This window comes from Notamacropus eugenii, chromosome 3 (assembly GCF_028372415.1).
Source record: "Notamacropus eugenii isolate mMacEug1 chromosome 3, mMacEug1.pri_v2, whole genome shotgun sequence".
NCBI lineage: Eukaryota > Metazoa > Chordata > Mammalia > Diprotodontia > Macropodidae > Notamacropus > Notamacropus eugenii.
The window spans coordinates 249,412,982-249,432,629 of record NC_092874.1 but is presented as its reverse complement, the minus strand read 5'-3'; the positions used below and the strand labels follow the sequence as shown (position 1 = coordinate 249,432,629).

General features: G+C 38.1%; 1 protein-coding gene across 2 annotated transcripts in view; it reads right to left on the bottom strand.

Annotated features, from left to right (window-relative positions):
• Positions 1–15,915: 15,915 nt before the first annotated feature.
• The window catches only part of LGR5 (leucine rich repeat containing G protein-coupled receptor 5), a 196,891-nt gene continuing 193,158 nt past the window's right edge, over positions 15,916–19,648 (bottom strand). For both annotated transcript variants that reach the window (XM_072655379.1, XM_072655380.1), the window contains exon 18: positions 15,916–18,711. In XM_072655379.1, the coding sequence (XP_072511480.1) occupies positions 17,624–18,711 (1,088 nt within the window). In that variant the 3' untranslated portion in view covers positions 15,916–17,623. The remainder of the gene's footprint in view (positions 18,712–19,648) is intronic.

Sequence of the window (19,648 nt, the reverse complement as noted above, 5' to 3'; positions counted from 1 at the left end):
AAATGGGGAACATAACACTATCTCGAAGGGTTGTTGTGAGGATCAAATGAGATATTTGTATAGTCCCTGGCATATAGTAGGCACTACATAAATGCTTATTCCCTTCCTCCCCTTCATTGCTTCCCTGTTTCATTGTGCAGAGGTACTCTTCCAATTTTTAAAAAATTTCTTCATCCCTAAAATTCCATCCCTACCCAAGTCAAAGCAGGTGAGTTTAACTTCCTTCTAAACTGAGATGATATCCATCCAAGGAGCAACTCCCTCTGTTCCCCTCTTCCACACTTTATGGCATCTCTGCAGTGTCTTCATCCATTCTCTTGCTTATTTCCAATGTTTTTGAGGATAGATGCCTTTGCTTTTTGCCAAGTCTAATCTATTTATTCCTGTCTGTAACTCACTTCCTACTCTTTGCTGTTGTTGTTCAACCATTTCAAGAGTTTTCTTGGCAAAGGTACTGGAGTGGTTTACCATTTCTTTCATCGGTTCATTTTACAGATGAGGAAATTGAAGCAAACAAGGTTAAGTGACTTGCCCAGGGTCACATAGCTCCAACTCTCATTCCACAATCTTAAAAAGCCTCTGCTCCACCCTTTTTCCTCATCCAGTTACTATTTTCATTTTTATTGCGTTTTCACTAAAGTTATTTCTTCCTCATCCACTGTTGCCTCTGCCTCCTTATCACCCACCTATACTGAGATGATTTTCAAAGTTGACTGATAGCTTTATCACTTCATCCTAAAGCCTTTTTCAGTTCATATTTTCCTTGACCTCTAGAGCTTTGGGTGCTGACTACCTTTCCCTTTTAGATGATTTCTCCCTTGATTTCTAAAACACTACACTCTCTCAATTCTATCTCTCCAATCTCTCTGTTGCCCTAATCCCTCAATGGTGGTGTGGTGTTCCATGTTATCCTCATTCCATTTTTCTATGGTGTTTCTGCAATTTCATCCACTTCGATGGTTTTTACTATTATTTCTGCCCAGATGACTCCCAAATCTGTATCTCTTATCTTGACCTCCTGAGATATAAACTTTCATTGCATATTTATAGGACAACTCTATTGGTTTCTCAAAATCAAGATGTCCAACATTAAGTCTTTTTCCTTAGCTCTTCTCCCCTTCTGACTATCCCTTCCTTTTTTAGCAGCACTACCATTCACTCAGTTACCCATATTTAAAGTTTGTGCTTTCTTTGATCTTTCCCTTTTCCTTTGTACCCTTACCCCCACATGGGGCAGCTAGGTGGTGCTGTGGATAGAGCACCAGTGCAGAAGTCAGGAGGACCTGAGCTTGAATCTCACCTCAGACACTTGATACTCACTAGCTGTGTGACCTTGGGCAAGTCACTTAACCCCACTTGCCTCATCCTGGGTCATCTCCAGTCATCCTGATGAATATCTGGTCACTGGATTCAGATGGCTCTAGAGGAGAAGTGAGGCTGGTGACCCGCACAGCCCTCCCTCACTCAAAACAAAGTCAAGTACAAGTCATGTCACTATTTCTGTGATGGCATGGTCTTTTTTGGCAATGAAGAACGAATGCACACCAGAAATCAAAAGATAATGAGAGGATGAGAAAAGTGAACTTTTCTGACTTTTAAAGTCAGGATCAGTTCTATGGAACATATTTAGTCTTCAGTATGTCAATATCAAGAGATTTGTGATCTCATTGATCCCTCCTATGGTGCAGGTGGTAATCTTCCCATATCTTCTCATCCTGTGTGATTCTTGTCCATGCCCTTTTGTAAATTTTCTTCAAGGGATTTTCATAACATCCCTGAGGTCTTTAGGTGTCCTAACCTTCTGTAGTTAGCATTGTTGCACTCCATTTTATCTGTCATTCTTGTTCAATGATTGGCACACCCCCTCTTCTGATGGCAAGTCTAGATGTCTTTTATTATTAATGTTTTATTTATTATTTATATGTTATTGTTTATTTTTATTGTACAGTGCCACACAATTCATCATTGGTAATGAAAACGTTTCAGTATTTTTGCCTGTCCTTCATTGGCAATTTTGATTCTTTGGAGACTGTGGTGTTCTTTGATTCCCAGTCAAGATAGAAAAGTAAAGTATTAACTTCTTGTAGGAGCTGTGCTAAGCACTGGAGATACGAAGACAAATATCTCAAGACTCAAAGACTTTGCATTTTAAAAAAAAAGACAACACATAAAGAGGAGTTAGAAAGTCTGTGGGGTGGGTGGGGGAGGGAGATGGAGAGGAGAAGGCTTGGAAGTGAGAAGTCCTTGTAATGAATATGATAAGACCTATTTAGCGGAATACAAGGTTCCAGGGTTCTGGGGCACATCCATGGTTGCTTTTGGGGAGGAGTGATAGTTGAGATTGATGGCTGGAGGGTAGGTAGCATGATGAGTAGGTGGAGGGAAAGTAACCATTTAGCATCTCAAGTATGCCAATAATTTGAGCAAAAACTTTTCCTGGAAGCAGAGGGACTAGAAGCATCTTGTGGCATAGTAAAGAGAATACAGGATTTGAGAATGGAAGGACCTAAGATTGAATCCTGTCTCAGACACCAGCTGTGTGACCCTGGGCAAATTAATCTGTCTCAGCTTTAGCAGCTTGCTGGAGTATATAAAATCTTCCATTCAGCTGTCAAATTGATCTTCCTAAAGCTCAGGTCTGATCATAACACTCCCCCCGCCCCCAGTCAATAAACTATCACCTCCAGTAATTATAGATAATATATATATGTTTATTTAGAAGTTCTCTTATTCCATGTACTATACAATCCAGTGTCATGGGCCTCTTTGCTATTATTACTCTAGCATAATACTTCATATTCTGACTGAGCACTTCCATGGGTTGTCCCCAGTACCTGGAATGCTCTCCTTCCTCATCTTCATCCCTTGGCTTCTCTATCTCTCTTCAAGTCTCAGCTAAAGTTTTACCTTCTGAAAGAAGCCTTTCCCAGTCTTCCTTAATCATAGCGTCTTCCATCTGAGATCACTTTCTGAGTATGAACTCCTTCACAACAGGGACTATTTATGGAATTTTTTTTTTGCTTTTGTATCCCCAACACTTAGCACAAGTGCTTAATAAATCCTAATTGATTAGCTAAAGTGCTTTATAAACTTTAAAACTGTCCCAAAAGTCTTAGTCTAGTTTAAATTTTTAATAGCTTAAAACTAGAGTTAGATGTTTGGATAATAAAATAACAACAAAAAAAGACTTTTGGGACATTCTGTATAAATGTTAACTATCATGACCTTTGGTTAATTTCCTCTTCTTAGCTGTCCTAACTGTAGCCATACAACTGACTTGATACAAGTGATGTAACTCTACTAGTCACAGGCATCTGGGTCTTTTATTTCATTTCTATTCCCACTCAGTTCTCCTCAGATATGTATCATACCTAGCTTATCTAAAATTCTATTTACTTCCTTGATTTCTTATTTATTTTTTTATTAGACTGATCTAGTTCTGAGTGGAAGATTAAAATCCCCCACTACTATAGTACTGCTATCTATCTCCACCTGTAATTCATTTGGCTTTTCTTTTAAAAATTTAGCTAGGTAATGTAGTGGATAGAGCATCGGCCCTGGAATTTAGAGGATGTGATCTGACCTCAGACACTTGACACTTGCTAAAAAAAAAAAAAAATTAGGTGGTAGGAGAACAGATCAAGGGGCCCTTTATTTCAAATAGGTTTGCAGAAGATACCAGAATACCTAAGAATTCAACACCTACCCTCCCCCCCCCCCCAATATACTTTGATCTTTTGAGTTATGTTGCTGCTGGACAGAATTCCTGAAATATGCTGCTGCCTGGTTTGTTGGTTGTTAACAATACTGGTAAGAGCAAAACTTCAGAATTGAGAAGGTGGTCTTTGGGGTGGGAAGTGGGTTGGGTATTTTAGAATTTTAGTCAGTCAATAAGCATTTATTAAGCCCCTACTCTGTGCCTGAGTATACAAAGAAAGGCAGAAGACATTCTCTGCCCTCGAGGATCTCACAATCTATTTGGGGAGACAACATGTAAATAGCTCTGTGCCAACAAACTACGTATGTATAAATAGGAAATAATCAACATTAAGAGGCATTGGAAAAGGTTTCCTGTAGAAAATGAGATTTTAGCTGGGACTTGGAGGAAGACAGAGATGAAGAGGAAGAGCATTCCAGGGACTGAGACCAGTCAGCAAAATTCCTAGAGCTGAGAGATGGAGGTTCTTGTTTAAAGAAAAGCTAGGAGACCAGTGTCCCAGGATCAAAGAGTAAGCTGTTGATAACAGTCTCTCAGCATCTTTGAGATGTGTAGTGGGAAGGTGTCCCCATTTCACAATTTGGGGAAATTGTTTTGTTCTTTGATGTGAACCCCCTTCCCAAGAGAAACCAAATTAAATCTTGGACTATGCAATTTAATATTTCTATCAGAAGAGACCTGGAGAAGATTTATATACATTTTTCAAGGGCATAAACATGAAACTGAATGATTTTGAAGGCAATCATGAAGATGACTTCCCTTGTGTATCATAGATACATGAACCTAGCTATTGGAAGGTCCACTTAGACTTGAAACCTTCAGCTTCCTGTGCTGCAAACATAAAAATCTTCAACATGGGCATGTAAATGTATGTGGAAGATCTGATTGGAATAGTATCTCCAAAAATCTCCGTGACCATATCTCAGAAGTGTCAGATTCTTAGAGTTTCACAGGTAACCACGTGTGATCCAGAATACTCAGAGGAAACAAATGCTAACAAAACATAAAGTAGTATTATTCCACGGGGGAGTCATGTTGATTTTTCCTACTACTTAGAAGAACACTATCCAGAGATGATCAGAGGAGTGATTCAAATTGCTTTTTCCCTCCTCTCCCCACCACCCCCAAGGATATATTTTACCCCAAATACCAGAAATGTTTGCAATCAGCTCGGAACTATGTAATGCCAAGAACAAAATACTTGAGTTGGAGAACAAAAATATTTGCTCAGGCTTGGGAGCATGTACTTCCTGGTTTGATCAAGGGAGCATAAATCCCAGAGCATGTGGCTTCTAGAGTCAATTCATATTGGCCTTAGCTGAGATATGACCTTGGCAGAGATATCAGACAGGTTTTTTTTTTCCAGACTAAAAACCTCTTACTGTACATAGAAGCCAACAATTTGTTTGTGTATAGCAGGGAAGGGTACCCCACAAATACAGCAGAATAACATTGGTGTTTTAATTATTTTGTGCAAGCTGATACAATGACTTTTGGAGTCCATCCAAATGAGTCACTCATTGAGGGTTCTCTTGTGTGAATCAATGTCTGTAAAATGCAAAATCAAGTAGACATATAAAAATATAATTCTACTTACACCCTTTCTTCAAGAATATCTTTCATAAGCAGTAGTTCAACGGCTTTTTGACAGATTTTTTTCTTTTCTTTTCTCTTAGCTTAGCCATGATCAAAAGTGAGGTTAAAAATAGTTTGTTTCCTTTTGTGATCATCCCATTGCATGGTTTCTCCATGGGTTCTTACTTTGTGAAATAGTCCCCTATGGAAGTGAAGTGGTGACAGCTAATGGTCAGCCTACTGTAGGTGGTCCAGATCAATTAGGAAGACATGGTGGGGAGAGGACAGCACAGCAAATTGTATGCTTTTAAAGGGATGTGTCATATATCTCATAGTGCAGCCAAAACAAACACTCAGCCTAGCACATCATATTACCAAGTTTATGAGTCTGCCTGAATACAGATCTGGTTTTTCTGTGCTAGTTGAACAGAAAGTCCAGACAAGAAGAAAAAGGAAGATGGGGAATATGAAGAAATCCTAGTCTGATAGCAGATATCAGTGCTAGACCTCCTTCCATCATAAGATGTGACCTTAACAAGTCACTCAAGTGTAGTTGTCCAAATTTCTAAGATTGGGATAATGATAACTATCCCAATAGGCAGCTGGGAAAGAACTGGGAAAGTCCTAGGTTAAAATCCTGCCTGAGATAGACACTGTCTTGGTGATTCTAGACTATTCATTTATCCTCTCTGTGTTCTAGGCAGCTCTAAGACCTTAAATTGCAAAGAACTCTTAAATTCATAGAGAGAGTTTTTAGGAATTCCTTATCTTAGTGAATCCACAGATCCAATCCTTGTCCCTGTCCTACCCTATCTACCTTGTGAGGATGTTGTAAGGTTCAGATAAGAGAACAGATGGAAAATGCTTAGAAAAACAGAATTCCTATGTAATGCTATTTCTGAGATTGGTTTGGGAAACCTTTTTGAAAACCCCTCATGAATGCAGAGGGATGTAGCAAAACCTTAACATGCTTCTCAGGGATATAATTTCATTATTCTGAGTTGATAAAGAACACATGCCCATAGCCATGGCCAAGCCTCCAGCACTGATTCATAATTGGGAAAATACAAATAAGAACTGGCCGACTCCAATTTAGGTTCAGTAGGCCATTCCAAGTTACTCTTGGGTGTTTTTCACCACCTGAGGCAAAAGAATAAATGCATAGGTTTGGCATTAGGGTTATAGATTGCCAAGGATCAGTGGGCTCCAGAGGGGAGTGCTGGGAAAACCATTCTCCTCAGCACTTAGTCCTCAGAAATCGTGGTTAACAGCATCTTAACTGATCTTAGTTTGTGTTGAAATTTAGGGAGAAAGCTACTTACTCTTTGAGAACCAGGACTCAAGATTAGTTATATTTAATCCACTTTTAGTTATCCTAAGATCATAGTTCTCAAGTTGGAAGGGATCTTAGAGGTCATTTAGTCCTACTCCATTTTGCAGATGAGGGAATGGAAGCCCATTTAGGTTATGTGACTCTTTGTTACAATCACACAAATGGGTAGGCATCAGAGTCAGGATTGGGACTTAGGATCTCTCACTCTAGCCAGTGCTTTTTCCATTGTCCCATATAGCACACCCAGGTAATAAGTAGCAGAGGCTTAGGCACGGAGAAAGCATTGCTAATGCAAGACAGTTTAATAAACTCATTCTAAATATTCATTAGGAGCATGTTTCCTGATTTTTATTGGATCTGCTCCAAAAATGACAGGATAGAATAATTGAAATTTCAACTCCTTGAGTCTCTAGTCTCCCTGTGACAAAGTGCTAGGAAAACAATGAAATAGTCCAAAGGCAGGCAGTTTGGAAAAGGAGCAATGAGTGCAGATAATCCCTAATCTAGATAATCTACCCCAGAGACAGTCTCATTCACTTCCAAATTCCAGCAAAATGACCTAATGGGGGCTTACATGCTACTGGATCCCAGGAGAGGATATTATTGTGATATGACTGTGGAGGATGGGGTGGGGGTGTGTGGATTGGTATATATGGATCATGGGCTCAGTGTATTTACTGGCAGTGGCCTTATGTTCTATGTCCTCATATGGGTGATGATTAAGGGAGGTTGTACCATAGACATTAAGGTAGGTGGGGCAGAAAAAGATTAAGAAGCACAGAACCTGCACATGCCAGGGGACAAAGCACAGCCTTTAAATTTTGATGACTCAGGGAAATGTCCTGGTCTAACTTATGGTTTATTCAAATTCACTCATACAACTAGTGTCTGACCCAGGAGAGGAATCTAGGTTTCTCTTGAATCTAAATTGAAGCCTCTTTCTATTAGGAGTTGAGGTTTGTGAAAAATGCTAAAGACCACAAAAAAAATCCAGCTTTTCATTTTGAAAAGGTCTACTCAAAAACAAGTTGGCAAATTAAGTCCCCACTGTACTCTATCTTGGTCAGATGCCCTCTAGATTTCTGATGGACATATTTTAGGAAGGACAATGAAAAAGTGGATGGTGTCTAGTGTGTATGTATGTGGGGATTTATAGGTAGTGAAGGGACTAGAAACCATCTAATAGAAGATTCAGTTGAAGGAATGAGGGATACTGAGCCTGTAGAAGAGAAGATTTAACTCAACTAGAAGAAATGAGTACAAGTTGAAGATTTAGGTTTCATATAAGGAAAAGCTTTTTAACAATTGGATCACATTCCAAAAGTGGGATGAGCCACCTTAGGAAGAGTGAATTCTGGATCAGGGAAGGTCATAGAGAGTGTAATGGACACTTATCAGATATATTGTAGAACCAATCTCTATTCAGGATCCAATGGCCTCTGAAGTTCCATCTAATGATGAGATTCTATAGTTCTATAAATTGGAGATGTTTAATTTTCATCTGAAAAGCCTTGGAAGGAAATGTGAGGACTATATATGTGAGGGACCCTCACATTGAAGAGATGTTACAGTATCCTCCTTGGCTTCAGAGAATACAACTCAAATTATGGTAAAATGGAAAGAGCAATGGATTTTAAGTCAGATGACCTGGGTTCAAATTCCACCTCTTCTATGACCTTGGAAAACCACTTGACTGGATAGGGATTGGCTAGAGAAATGAGGGAGAGGGAAAAATCAAGGAGGACTCAATTTGAGAATCCGAATAACTTAGATGAGTGGTTTCCTTAGTCAAAATTGACATGATGATAATACATTATCTTGTGTGGCACAAGCAAGGGATAACATGTGTTTGGCCACAATGCTCCACAGGGAACCTTGCATCATTGGGAAAAAAAGACAGGAAAGCCTGTTATCTTTTGGTGGACTCACTTTGGTGAACTTTTGGGAGAACATGGAAGAAAGTTATACAGGATAGGCAAGCATGGATGTTTTTTGACTTGCATGGTTGGAGGAAAATGGATGAGATCACAAGCCCTATTGAGTATCTGAGTGTATTTGTAATATCCATGTGTAATATCCATACATGTAATATCTGTGTAGGTAGGAATAGGAACTGGACCTGTGATTTCATTGGTATAGAAAACTCCTGTTTCCAAGGTATTTAATCCCACCCTTTCCATTTTATAGATGAAGAGACTGAGGACAGTTTATCAGCCTTATGAGGCTATTGAAAAGTTTTTTGGAGGTATGGAGGAGTAACTTCTTCAGAGATGGTTGAGAAAGCTGAAAGAGATGATCATCTAACTCAAAAGGGGTGTTTGTGATGATCAATTAAGATATGTAAAACTTTGAGAACTTTAAAGTGCTACATCAATGCTAGCTATTATTTTTATTATTGTTTAAGGTGCAGTCATCTGTTTCTTATCCAACCCCATGCCCCTCCAAAAATTAAACAAAACAAATTCCTCATACATTGCAAAGGTTGGCTGTGAAGGATAACTGTTGTCCATATCCAGTGTTCTCAGGATTAGGCTCTTTTGGCAAGCATGGAAAACATTTCAACTCTTCCTCCTTACTAAGTTTTCCAGTTGAAAAAAAAATGAGTGACTTGAAAGCAGAAGGGCACCAGAGATTTTAGTGGGCAGACAGATCTGCACAGTCTTTTTCTAATTATCCTAACAAAACAGCATATCAGGAATTCTCATTCTTCCATTGGGAAAGTTTTGTTAATAAGAAACAATGGTACTTGCCCTACCTAAGATCAAAGCTCCCTTCTAACCCTTAATTCTGCTCTTGTTAAAAAAAAAAAAAGACCAGAGAAAGCACAATGTTTGTTTATGTGGATAATATCCCTTTGGTTACTTATTGACTTCCATGGTGGTTTATCACATCAGATGAACTGCTAAGTGGGCTAGTCAGATTTGGTCATAAATGTTAATTGAACATCTTTCCTCCACCTGAAGAACAGAATTTAGATTTTTAGTAAATATGTAGCAGTCATAAAAAAAATAAATCCTTAAAATGGAAATAAACTATTTTATATACTAAATATTCTGGGTTCCATATTTTTCATTCTTAGCTTTATTTAATTTTTATAGTTATATATAGTTATATAGGATGAACTGAACTAGAAAAATCTGGAATTATTCACATGCTTTTACTGTGTGTGTGTGTGTGTGTGTGTGTGTGTGTGTGTGTGTGTGTGATATAGTGGTATGGATGCTGTTCAGATCATTTGTAGTTGACTTTGGAATGTGTTTTTGTACTTATGTTTTTATATGGATGTAATCTAATCTGAGAATTTCCAATACTGTAAACCAAGTAATAAAGTTGTACCATGAAGACCTGTCTCAAGAAGAGTTGGAAAATCATCTACTTTCCCTGGCCTAACCCCTACTTTCAGTCCTCAGGTTGAGCTTGCTTCTAATTCTTTGCTGGAAATTGATAGCTCTACCTCTCAGACTGATTGATGTAAAACATCAGCCTAATCTGAACCACCACTGTTTTTCAATTCCATCATAAAGTTAGAATTAGAGAATTATGGTTTTAAGATCATTGAATTATGAAAACCTTCTTTGTGAACAAAACTTTGCTTAGTTTCTTCTTTTCAAGCACTAGACCACTTATACTGAAGCTCAAGTCACATCTTCATTTCTGTTTGTTAATGTTCCTGAAATTGACATATTCCAAGAGAGTCCAGAAAAATTCTAATGAAGTGTGCTGTATTCGGATGCATTTCCCAAATTATTTAATGATGAGTTTTCCTGGCTCCTTTTGATAATTTGAATTCTTGGCAAACAATGAGTTCTTTAAGGAGTAGGAGGTTTTTGCCCTGATTACTGCTGAATGGTGGTCATTGCTTTGATTAACATTATTCTTTATTTTACTTAGCATGAAATTCACTTTACTCAAAGTGTCAAGGTTACTGCCAGTAGACTCTTCACCAGTCTTGTCTTCTGCTAATCTTTTTTCAGGTGATAATCAATGTAATAGAATACCATTGTGCCAGAAGAAATGGAAGGAAAAAGAAATGGTTCCAGCAAAACATGGGAAGATTTGTACTTACTGATGTATAATTATGTGAGCAGAATTAGGAGAAAAATTATACAGGGTCAACAACATTATAAGGAAAAACAGCTTTGAAAGACTTAGGAATTCTGATTAGTGCAATAATCAGCCATATCTCCAAAGGATAAGCCTATTGCTTACCCACCTACACCTCAAGGTGCAGAAATAGACATATACTTTTGGTCATGCCCACTATCTGTGGGTATCCCATAAAGCTCCATCCTGGTACCCTTCTCACTCTACACTGTTTCATGTGGTGATCTCCTTAATTCCCAAGAATTAAATTATTATCTCTATGCTGATGAATCTCATATCTACTAATTCAGCCCTAACCTCTTTGCTGTCCTTTAGTTAGTAACCTTTCTAGTCCTCCAGTCTCACATCTCCAACTGTCTATTATACATCTCAAACTCAATGTCCAGTAGACATCTTCAATTTGTGTCCAAAATTGAACTCATCTCTTCCCCCCATCCCCATGCAGATACCCCTTCCCCTTCCTAAATTCTCTATTACTGTTGAAAGCATTACCATACTCCTTGTCATCCAGGCTCACAAACTAGGTGTAATTGTGGACTATTAGCTCTTTCCCAGCCCCTATATCCAATCTATTTCCAGTTTTACTTTAGTAACATGTCTCACATACTCCTCCTTCTCTCCTCTGATACTGCTGTTGTTATTGTACAATTATTTCTAACTCTTCATGACCCCATTTGGGGTTTTATTGGTAAAATTACTAGAGTGGTTGATGTTTTCTTCTCCAGGTCATTTTACAGATGTGGAAGTTGAGGCAAACAGGGTTAAGTGACTTGCCCAAGGTCACACAGCCAGTAAGTGTCTAAGGTCTCCTGCTTCTGCACTCTATCCACCACACCACCTAGTTGCCCTTCTGATACCCTGACTTTGATATAACTTTCCTCTGATACCTTGGGTCAGCCTTCATCTCCTCACATCTAGACTTTTGAAATAGCCTTCTGGTGGGTCAGCTTGCCTCAAGTCTTTGCCCACTCCAGTCCTTCTCTACTTACCTGTCAAAGGAATCTTTTTAAAGTGCAGTTCTGACCATGTCATCCCTCTTAATAAATCCCAGTGACTCCCTAGGATCAAATAGTAAATCTGTTTTTTGCTCAAAGTTCTTCATAACCCAACTCCCAATCTTACACCTTAGTCACCGTTAGGTACTCTTTAACCCGGTGACATTGGCCTCCTTACTGTTCCTTGAACAAGACACTCCATCTCTTTACTCTGGGTATTTTGACTGACTGTCCTGTATGGTTAGAATGCTCTCCCCTCTCATGTCGGCCTCCTGGCTTCCTTGGCTTTGGATCCCAATTCAAATCCCACCTTCTGTAGGAAGGTCCCCCATTAATTCTGTTGATTATTTTCCATTTATCCTGTGTATAGCTTGTTTGTACATAGTTCTTTGACTGTTGTCCCCCTACTAGACTATTAGCTCCTTGAGGGCAGGGGCTATTTTTTTACTTTTCTTTGTATCCCTAGTGCTTTGTACAGTGCCTGGAACACAGTAGGCACTTAAGTCTTTATTGACTGATTAACTTGATGATGCTTATTTGTAACAAGGGATTCTTTTTCTTTCCCTCAATTTTTTGTTGTAGGAGAGTTTAAGGGAAAGTTCAAATCTGACTGCAGACAATTACTAGTTGTGTGAGTCTGAGCAATTCACTTCACCTTTTTATACCTCAGTTTCCTTGTCTGTAAAATGAGGATAATGATAAGCACCTGCCTTCCAGGGGTGCTGTGCAAATAAAATAAGCAAACATCTGCAAATGCTTTATAAACCTTAAAGCCCTATGTAAATGCTAGCTAGTTATTATTATATGTATTACAAAACTACTATGGGCCAGAAACCGTGCTCTGCATTGAGAACACAAAGGCAAAATATGAAAGTCCCTACTTTCAAGGAACTGGGCAGCCAGGTGGTGCAGTGGATAGAGTGCCAGACCTGAAGTCAGGAAGTCCTGAGTTCCAATGTGGCCTCAGACATTTATTAGCTATGGGTTCCCGGGCAAGTCGTTTAATCGCTGTCTGCCTCAGTTTCCTCTTCTGTAAAATAAGGATCATAATAGTACCTGCCTTCCAGGGTTATTATAAGGATCAAATGAGATAATAATTGCAGAGTGCTTAGCATAGCACCTGGTCCATAGTAAGCATTATGTCAAAGTTAGCTAAAAACGTCAGAAGCTAAAACCTCACCAAAGACCAGACAACATGAGAATTGTTACACCACCTCAGATCTATACTCCCTAGATGAAAAGATTTTCTTGAAGTTATGTAAGCTAGTTGTAACTGGAGCATCTGTAATTTTCAGTGTACTATCTTGCATCTACTTTCTGTGTAAAATCCAAGAATGTGAAGATTATTTTGGTTGGACTTTATTAATTTTCAGTCTAGCTCTTGACTCAATTGCAAATTAAAAATGCAACATTAAAGAGCAAATTCACGTAGACACTTTCTCTTTGCGTTATAGGCCTGTGGTTGGAACAGCTAAAAACCTTCCACACTTGTTTTCCTCTCTTCAGTAGGATTTCAGTAGGGTCTTTATTCCTCCACTGTTTTCCTCTCCTGCCCTAGAAAGTAGTTTTTCTGATCTTCCTTTTTCACTCTTCTTTCTGACATCCCCTGAAGCAGTCCCTTCATTCCTTTGGGTCCTGGAGGCTAAAAGTACTCTACAGCCTCCCCCTTTTTTTTGAGGAAAGGTTAAACCCCACACACCTCTCCTCTTTCTTTCCTGGGCTTGCAAGGTACCTGCTCTCTTTTTCTTGCTTCTTATTTATTCATTCCTTTATTTAGATATTTTTTCTTCCTTCCTTCCTTCCTTCCTTCTTTCCTTCCTTCCTTCCTTCTTTTCCTTCCTTTCTTTCTTGCTTTCCTTTGTTTCCTGTTAGTCTAAGGGACCTGGTATCAATTCAGTATGACCAGGAGGGGTACTTATATAAACTGATTCCATCTTCTTTGTTTGATAACTTGTATTTGAATATTTAAGGGCAAGCGTTAAAAGTATTTTCTTAATTTATAGGCCCCTTCCTTGATAAGATTTACATATTTGTTTTGTGCCAGAAATTTATGCCAAAAATTCCTCACAAATTATAAACAGTCTTTGTTTTTCAAGGAAATTAATCTGTGTTTTATTTTGGGGTTTGTCTTATCAGCTGCTATATATATTTTGAGGGGCAAGAGGCAAACTGATTGAGAAGGGAAGCTGAAGAATTTAGAAGCCCAATAGATGTTGATTACTGAAAGTAGGTAAGTATATGAAGAGAAAATACTGAGATATAGTGAATAGGAAGTTGAGCTTGGAGTCAATGAAGGACTGTGTTCAAATCCCACCCAGCTGTACCAAGGATTTTGAGTTGCAGGACCCAGTTTCACATCTTTCTTCTGGCACTGTGTGACCTTGAGTCTGCTGTCACTTAACTTGGCTGGGTCCTAGCTGCCTTATTTGTAATATGATGAGATTCGATTAGATGATCTCTAAGATTCCTACTTGCTCTAAATCTATGATCCAATAATAACAAATAATTGAAATTTATTTAGCATTTTCAAATTTGCCAAGCACTTTAATTAATACTATCACATTTGAGCTTTGACATAGCCTTACAAGGTAGGTGCCATGTCTATCCTCTTTTACAGATGAGGAAACTGAGACTCAGAGAGGTTAATTGACTTCCCCATTGTCATATAACCAAGAGGAGGAAGTGTCAGAGACAGGACTTGAACACGGATTTTATTGACCTGAGTTAAAACACTGATTTTTTTTTCAACCTAGTCACGCTTTTCCACATTAGAAAAAAGATTGTTTTGTGACATATTTGCCAGCATTTATGAAAACATCATAATTTAAATGCTTCATTTTAGAGCATTTGTTGGAACCTACATACTGCAGAGGATGACAGCTGTTTTACAGTTAGTCATTGGGTTAAGAGGGGCAGAGAACAAAGACTTAGGGAGGACATGAGAGCTGTCTCCAAGTATTTGAACGACTTTCATGTAGAAAAGGGATTAAATTTGTTCTTTCTGGATGACCCAACTATTAGCAATATTGTAGAAGCTGAAGTGAGCCAGAGTTACTCTTAGTGTAAGGAAAAATGGAGTCCAAAAGTGGAATGGATTGCCTCATTGAGTACTTATCAATGGAAAATTTCAAAGAGAGTAGATGACTGCTAATTGGGGATGTTGTAAAAAAAAAAAGTGAGAGGGGACTTTTGTTCAAATATTGATTGGATTGGAAGGCCTCAGAGGCACATTTCAACTCAAGAGATCCAGTGATTCCATAAATCTGAAGGAAAACAAAACAAAACAAAACTTTGTTTTAATGGAAGACAAGCCAAGTTATATGAGATCACTTTGGGTGTCTGTCAATAGGATCAAGTTGAAATGTGGCTTGTCCCCAAATGAGACTGACAAGATGGGTAAGTTCACTGCTCAGTAAACAAGTATTGATTCTGGTGATAACGCTAAGCCAGATACAAAAATCATCATTTTTCTCTGGTGTAATGGAGCTGCTTTATTATGTCAGAGGACGAAATCACTACTGAGGGATTTTTTTTTTTGGCTGGTAGCCTACAGGGCTAGCTTCTTTGAGCTTGATAAATGAAGACTAGGCCCTCAGGGATTTCTGACTTGTTTGCTTCTGGGAGATCATTATATTCCTTAATTTCTTGGCTAACAGGAATTTGAAAGAGAACAGAGTGTTTTTTTCCTGCCATGGGCCTGGAGAATCATATGCCCTCATGCTTTGGCCTTACCATGGTCACATAATGAAACTGCTTGAAAGGAAGAATTTACAGAAGTACTCTGGCTGAACATGTTGAGTCTTTATTAGTCTTATTTGTCATTTAGCCTTGTGTTTTTAATTGTGGGTCTTTTTTCCCCCTCTCTCATTGTTAAAACATCTTAGGACCTGGGAAGGTCCTGGCTACAAAAAGTCAACCATTGCCTATAATGATGACTTTCAATAACCTAATGATAGAGTGATTTATGAACCATAATTAAACAACAGTCACATCAACAGCAACTTCAGCAGCAACATTCTAAAAGATGGCAAAGATATTTCAATTTTGATTCTGTGAAAGGCTTATTTCACAAGTTATGTCCTAACTACCCACAGCACTGGGGTTTCCAATTTCCACTTGGCTTGGTGTGAGATAACACTGTTCATAGCAACCACACTTAAACACCAATAAATAAGAGACTGTACATCTGCTTTTGTGGTCCATGATAAAGCTGAAATGCTCTTGGCTTTCAGTCTCACATTTTATTACAAATTCGTTTTATTTCTTATACCAATAGAAAAGCAAGTGTGTAACTTATTTACAGGCACTACACATTTACATATATTACATACATATAATAAATTTAGAAAAATAATTGAGCAGGAAATGAATATCTAAGTAGGAGGCTGCAACTGTACATGGTTTACTGTTGTATCCCTTATGATTATTGTATCATATTGTAATAATAAATACAGTTCTATATTTACACATCTTATAAAAAATCTCATAAATGCATTTTTTCAATTCCAAATTAAAACATCTGATCAAAATATTTCAAACATGCTTATAAAAATAAACCCACCCAATAGCTATTTGTTTTGGATGCCTGGTAGACCAATAACATTCTGATAAAAGAAGCTATGAATTAATCTTTTAACTTCCCGTGTTTTATTATTTTGCTTCTCGAAACATTTTACACATGTATTAAATATGGAAAAGTGGGGAGAGAATGCCACTGACATCAAGCAGTGCAGCCGAGATGGAATGCAGCTAAAAATCAAGCTAAGGAAAGGGATCTTGTATTCATGGAACCAAAGGGGTGTCAGGACTCATTCTCTAGCTTCATGTTGTCTTATTGCCATAGCTTTTAGAGTTAGTAAATTTGAGATTCTCATGTAGACTGATTTAATAGATGTCTCTGCTATAGTAGATCACCTTTCCACCATGCCTGTGAACTCAAAACACCTGACTGCTATCGTCTTTAGCTAAAAGCATCCTCCCACCCCAAGCCCCCCAAATCTATTTGCTGTCATTTCTATGGATGTCCATTGCCGGCAATGAACTTAGATCCTGAAACCCCAGATTTGGGCACCAGGGCATTAAAGATGAATGAGCCAGTCGGAAACCATTTTCCCCTTATTTTCTTGATAATAATTCGAGTTCATTTAGCCTTAGAAATGTTTGTACAGTTCTATTGTACTGGAGGATGAACTGACTTTTAGACCAGATTCTAGTGTCTGAAACAGCAAATAGGATTATGTATAAAATACCCTCCAAATATGAGTATGCTAATAACAGCTTTCACTCTCAGGCCAGGCAGATTAGTGATCTGAAAGAGGCCTGTCATAGATAGAAAAGATGGAAGGGAGACAAAACTCTCTATGCATAAATCTAGAGAATCAGAATACTCTTTGTCATATCTTATGCTTAGTAAAAAAGATGATTTTTGATTTCTTTTCTCCAACCCACTTCAACCACCCTTTAAAGAATTTTAGAACTTATGGAACCTACTTTGTGGATTACTGTCTTCTTTTAAAACTCTCTGTGGATGAATGGAGGGAGAAGTAGATTAAAATTATGGTGAATCCTTGAAGAACATTTAATTCTTCTATTTGTGTTGTACTGGTAAAAGAAATCAATTATTGATAAAAACAATCAAATTGGCACTATGAAATGCCTTCAGTTCATTTATGATCCTGAATGTCAGTGAGTTTGCAATTTTTTTTCACGCTTGTTGAGGGGGGATTTTTAAAAAAGAATCAATGTTCTAGTCAACTTTTTTTTAAGGTACCACTTCTCAGGTGCATGGAACAGATATCAAGAACGCTGTACCCCTGTCCCACCAACTACACCACCCATCTTCCTCTCTGGGGTTTGAAAATTTTGTAAACATTTTCTCCTTATATCTTACAACTCACATTAGAGACAAGGAACAAATGTCACAGATGAAAGACGACGACTTTCTGTCATTGGATAACATGGTGGCCCTTTTGAACAAGATGTCAGGTCATAAGAGCTGTTGCCACTAGTAAAGGTGACCAAAGCTTGGGTTGAATCACAGGATCGTTTCTCCACATCTTCTGAGTTGATAGAGATCAGACTTGGGTGTTTTGTTCTTTTCCATAAGAATGTTTGCTTTCGGAAGTTCCCCATGTCTTCCTTAAAATTTGGGTTGAAGAGAATGTAGAGAAGGGGGTTGAGACAAGCAGGGAGAGGGACAATCACCAAGAGAATAAACTTAATTACTTCAGGACTGATGAATGTGAGGTTTAGCAGAGAGGAAAAGGACAAGAAAGCAACAGGACAATAAAGGATGCAATTGGTGAAGAGTAACAGAGCTACGTGCTTCACCATTGCACAGTCCCAAATATTTTCTAGTTCTCCTTTTTCCAAACTGCAGTAGAGTTTAGTATATGTGATGGTCATCACAAGGAAGCAAAGGGAGTTCAGTAAGACCAGAGCTACCATATAACTGGTAGTACTGGGTTCTCCAAAAGGCAGGGGCAAGCAGAGGGGAGACGCACCATATTCACTGCCACTGAGCAGGGGAACTGTAGCGATGGTCAGGGCCAACAGAAAGCAAAGCAGAACTATCGCTTTCAGGCTGGAAAGAGATGCTTTGGTTTCAAATTTTGCAGAACATTTTACAGAGAACCCACGTTCAAGGGCTGCCAGTGTAAGTAGGAAAACAGATGTCTCTGAAGCAAAAATGGACAGAAAACCAGTGATTTGGCAACCTATTCCACTCTCCCACCATGCACCATATTGGGCAAAGCTTCCAAAAGTTAATGCATCGACACTAGCCAAGACACCACTGGAGACACCCATTAGGGTGTTTACCACTGCTATCAATCCAATTAAAAGCTTTATAGAGGAAATATACAGTGGAGATCTGAAGATTGTTGAGGTCACCAAAGCATTACAAATAAAAGCCAAAAACGCAATGGTCCACACTCCTATTCGGATTAACCAGCTACCAAATAGATGTTCACATGGTTTGAAGGGCCCTGAAATGGCAAGAGAGAGATAGAGAAAAGCAGAGAAATTTGAGATTTTTAAGTCATATATATGTATACCTCTCTCTCTCTGTATATATATATATATATATATATCAGGACTAAAATACAAATTCCCAGAATCTTTGTCTAGTGCTACACCCACACTTCTACACCCACACCTCTGTCTTCAAGAAGTTTGACGGTTGAACTCATGCAAAGTGAACAGAACATTGGAGAACATTATACATATAAGAGCAATATTGTAAGGATGATCAACTGTGAAAGACTTAGCTATTCTGATGAACAAATGATCCAAGACAATTTCCAAGGACTCGTGATAAAATATGCTGTCTTCCTCCAAAGAGAATTGATGAGCTCTGAATACAGATTGAAGCTTACTTTAAAAAGAAAACAATTTTTTTCTGTTTCCTTTTGTAATATGGCTAATATGGAAATATGTATTTCATGACTTCACATACATGTGTAATTTATATCAAATTTCCTTCTCAAGGAGGAGGGAGGGAGAGAATTTGGAACTCAAAATTTAAAAAAAATAAATGTTTTAATGAAAAATTGTGACATGTGCTTGGGAAATATTTAATGAAATAAATAAAAACATACTTTAAAAAAAAGGTTTGATGGTTGGAGAACTAATCATCCCAGGCCAATGTTTCCTTATATAAAAAGTAAGCTACAAGTAAAGAGGAAGTCTGTAGCATATAAAACCTACGTAACATTTGATGCTCTGGAGAGAGGAGCAAAATAGTTTTTTAATGTATCACCATCAGTGTTGTAAACAAATACCAAATGCCTAGTGTTTATCTTTTTAGCAGTCCATTTTACTCACAGGAATGAATAATAATAATATTTAATAATAGTATTTACATAGTGCTCTAAGGTTTGAGAAACACTTTCTGAATATTAACTCATTTTATTCTTGTAACAA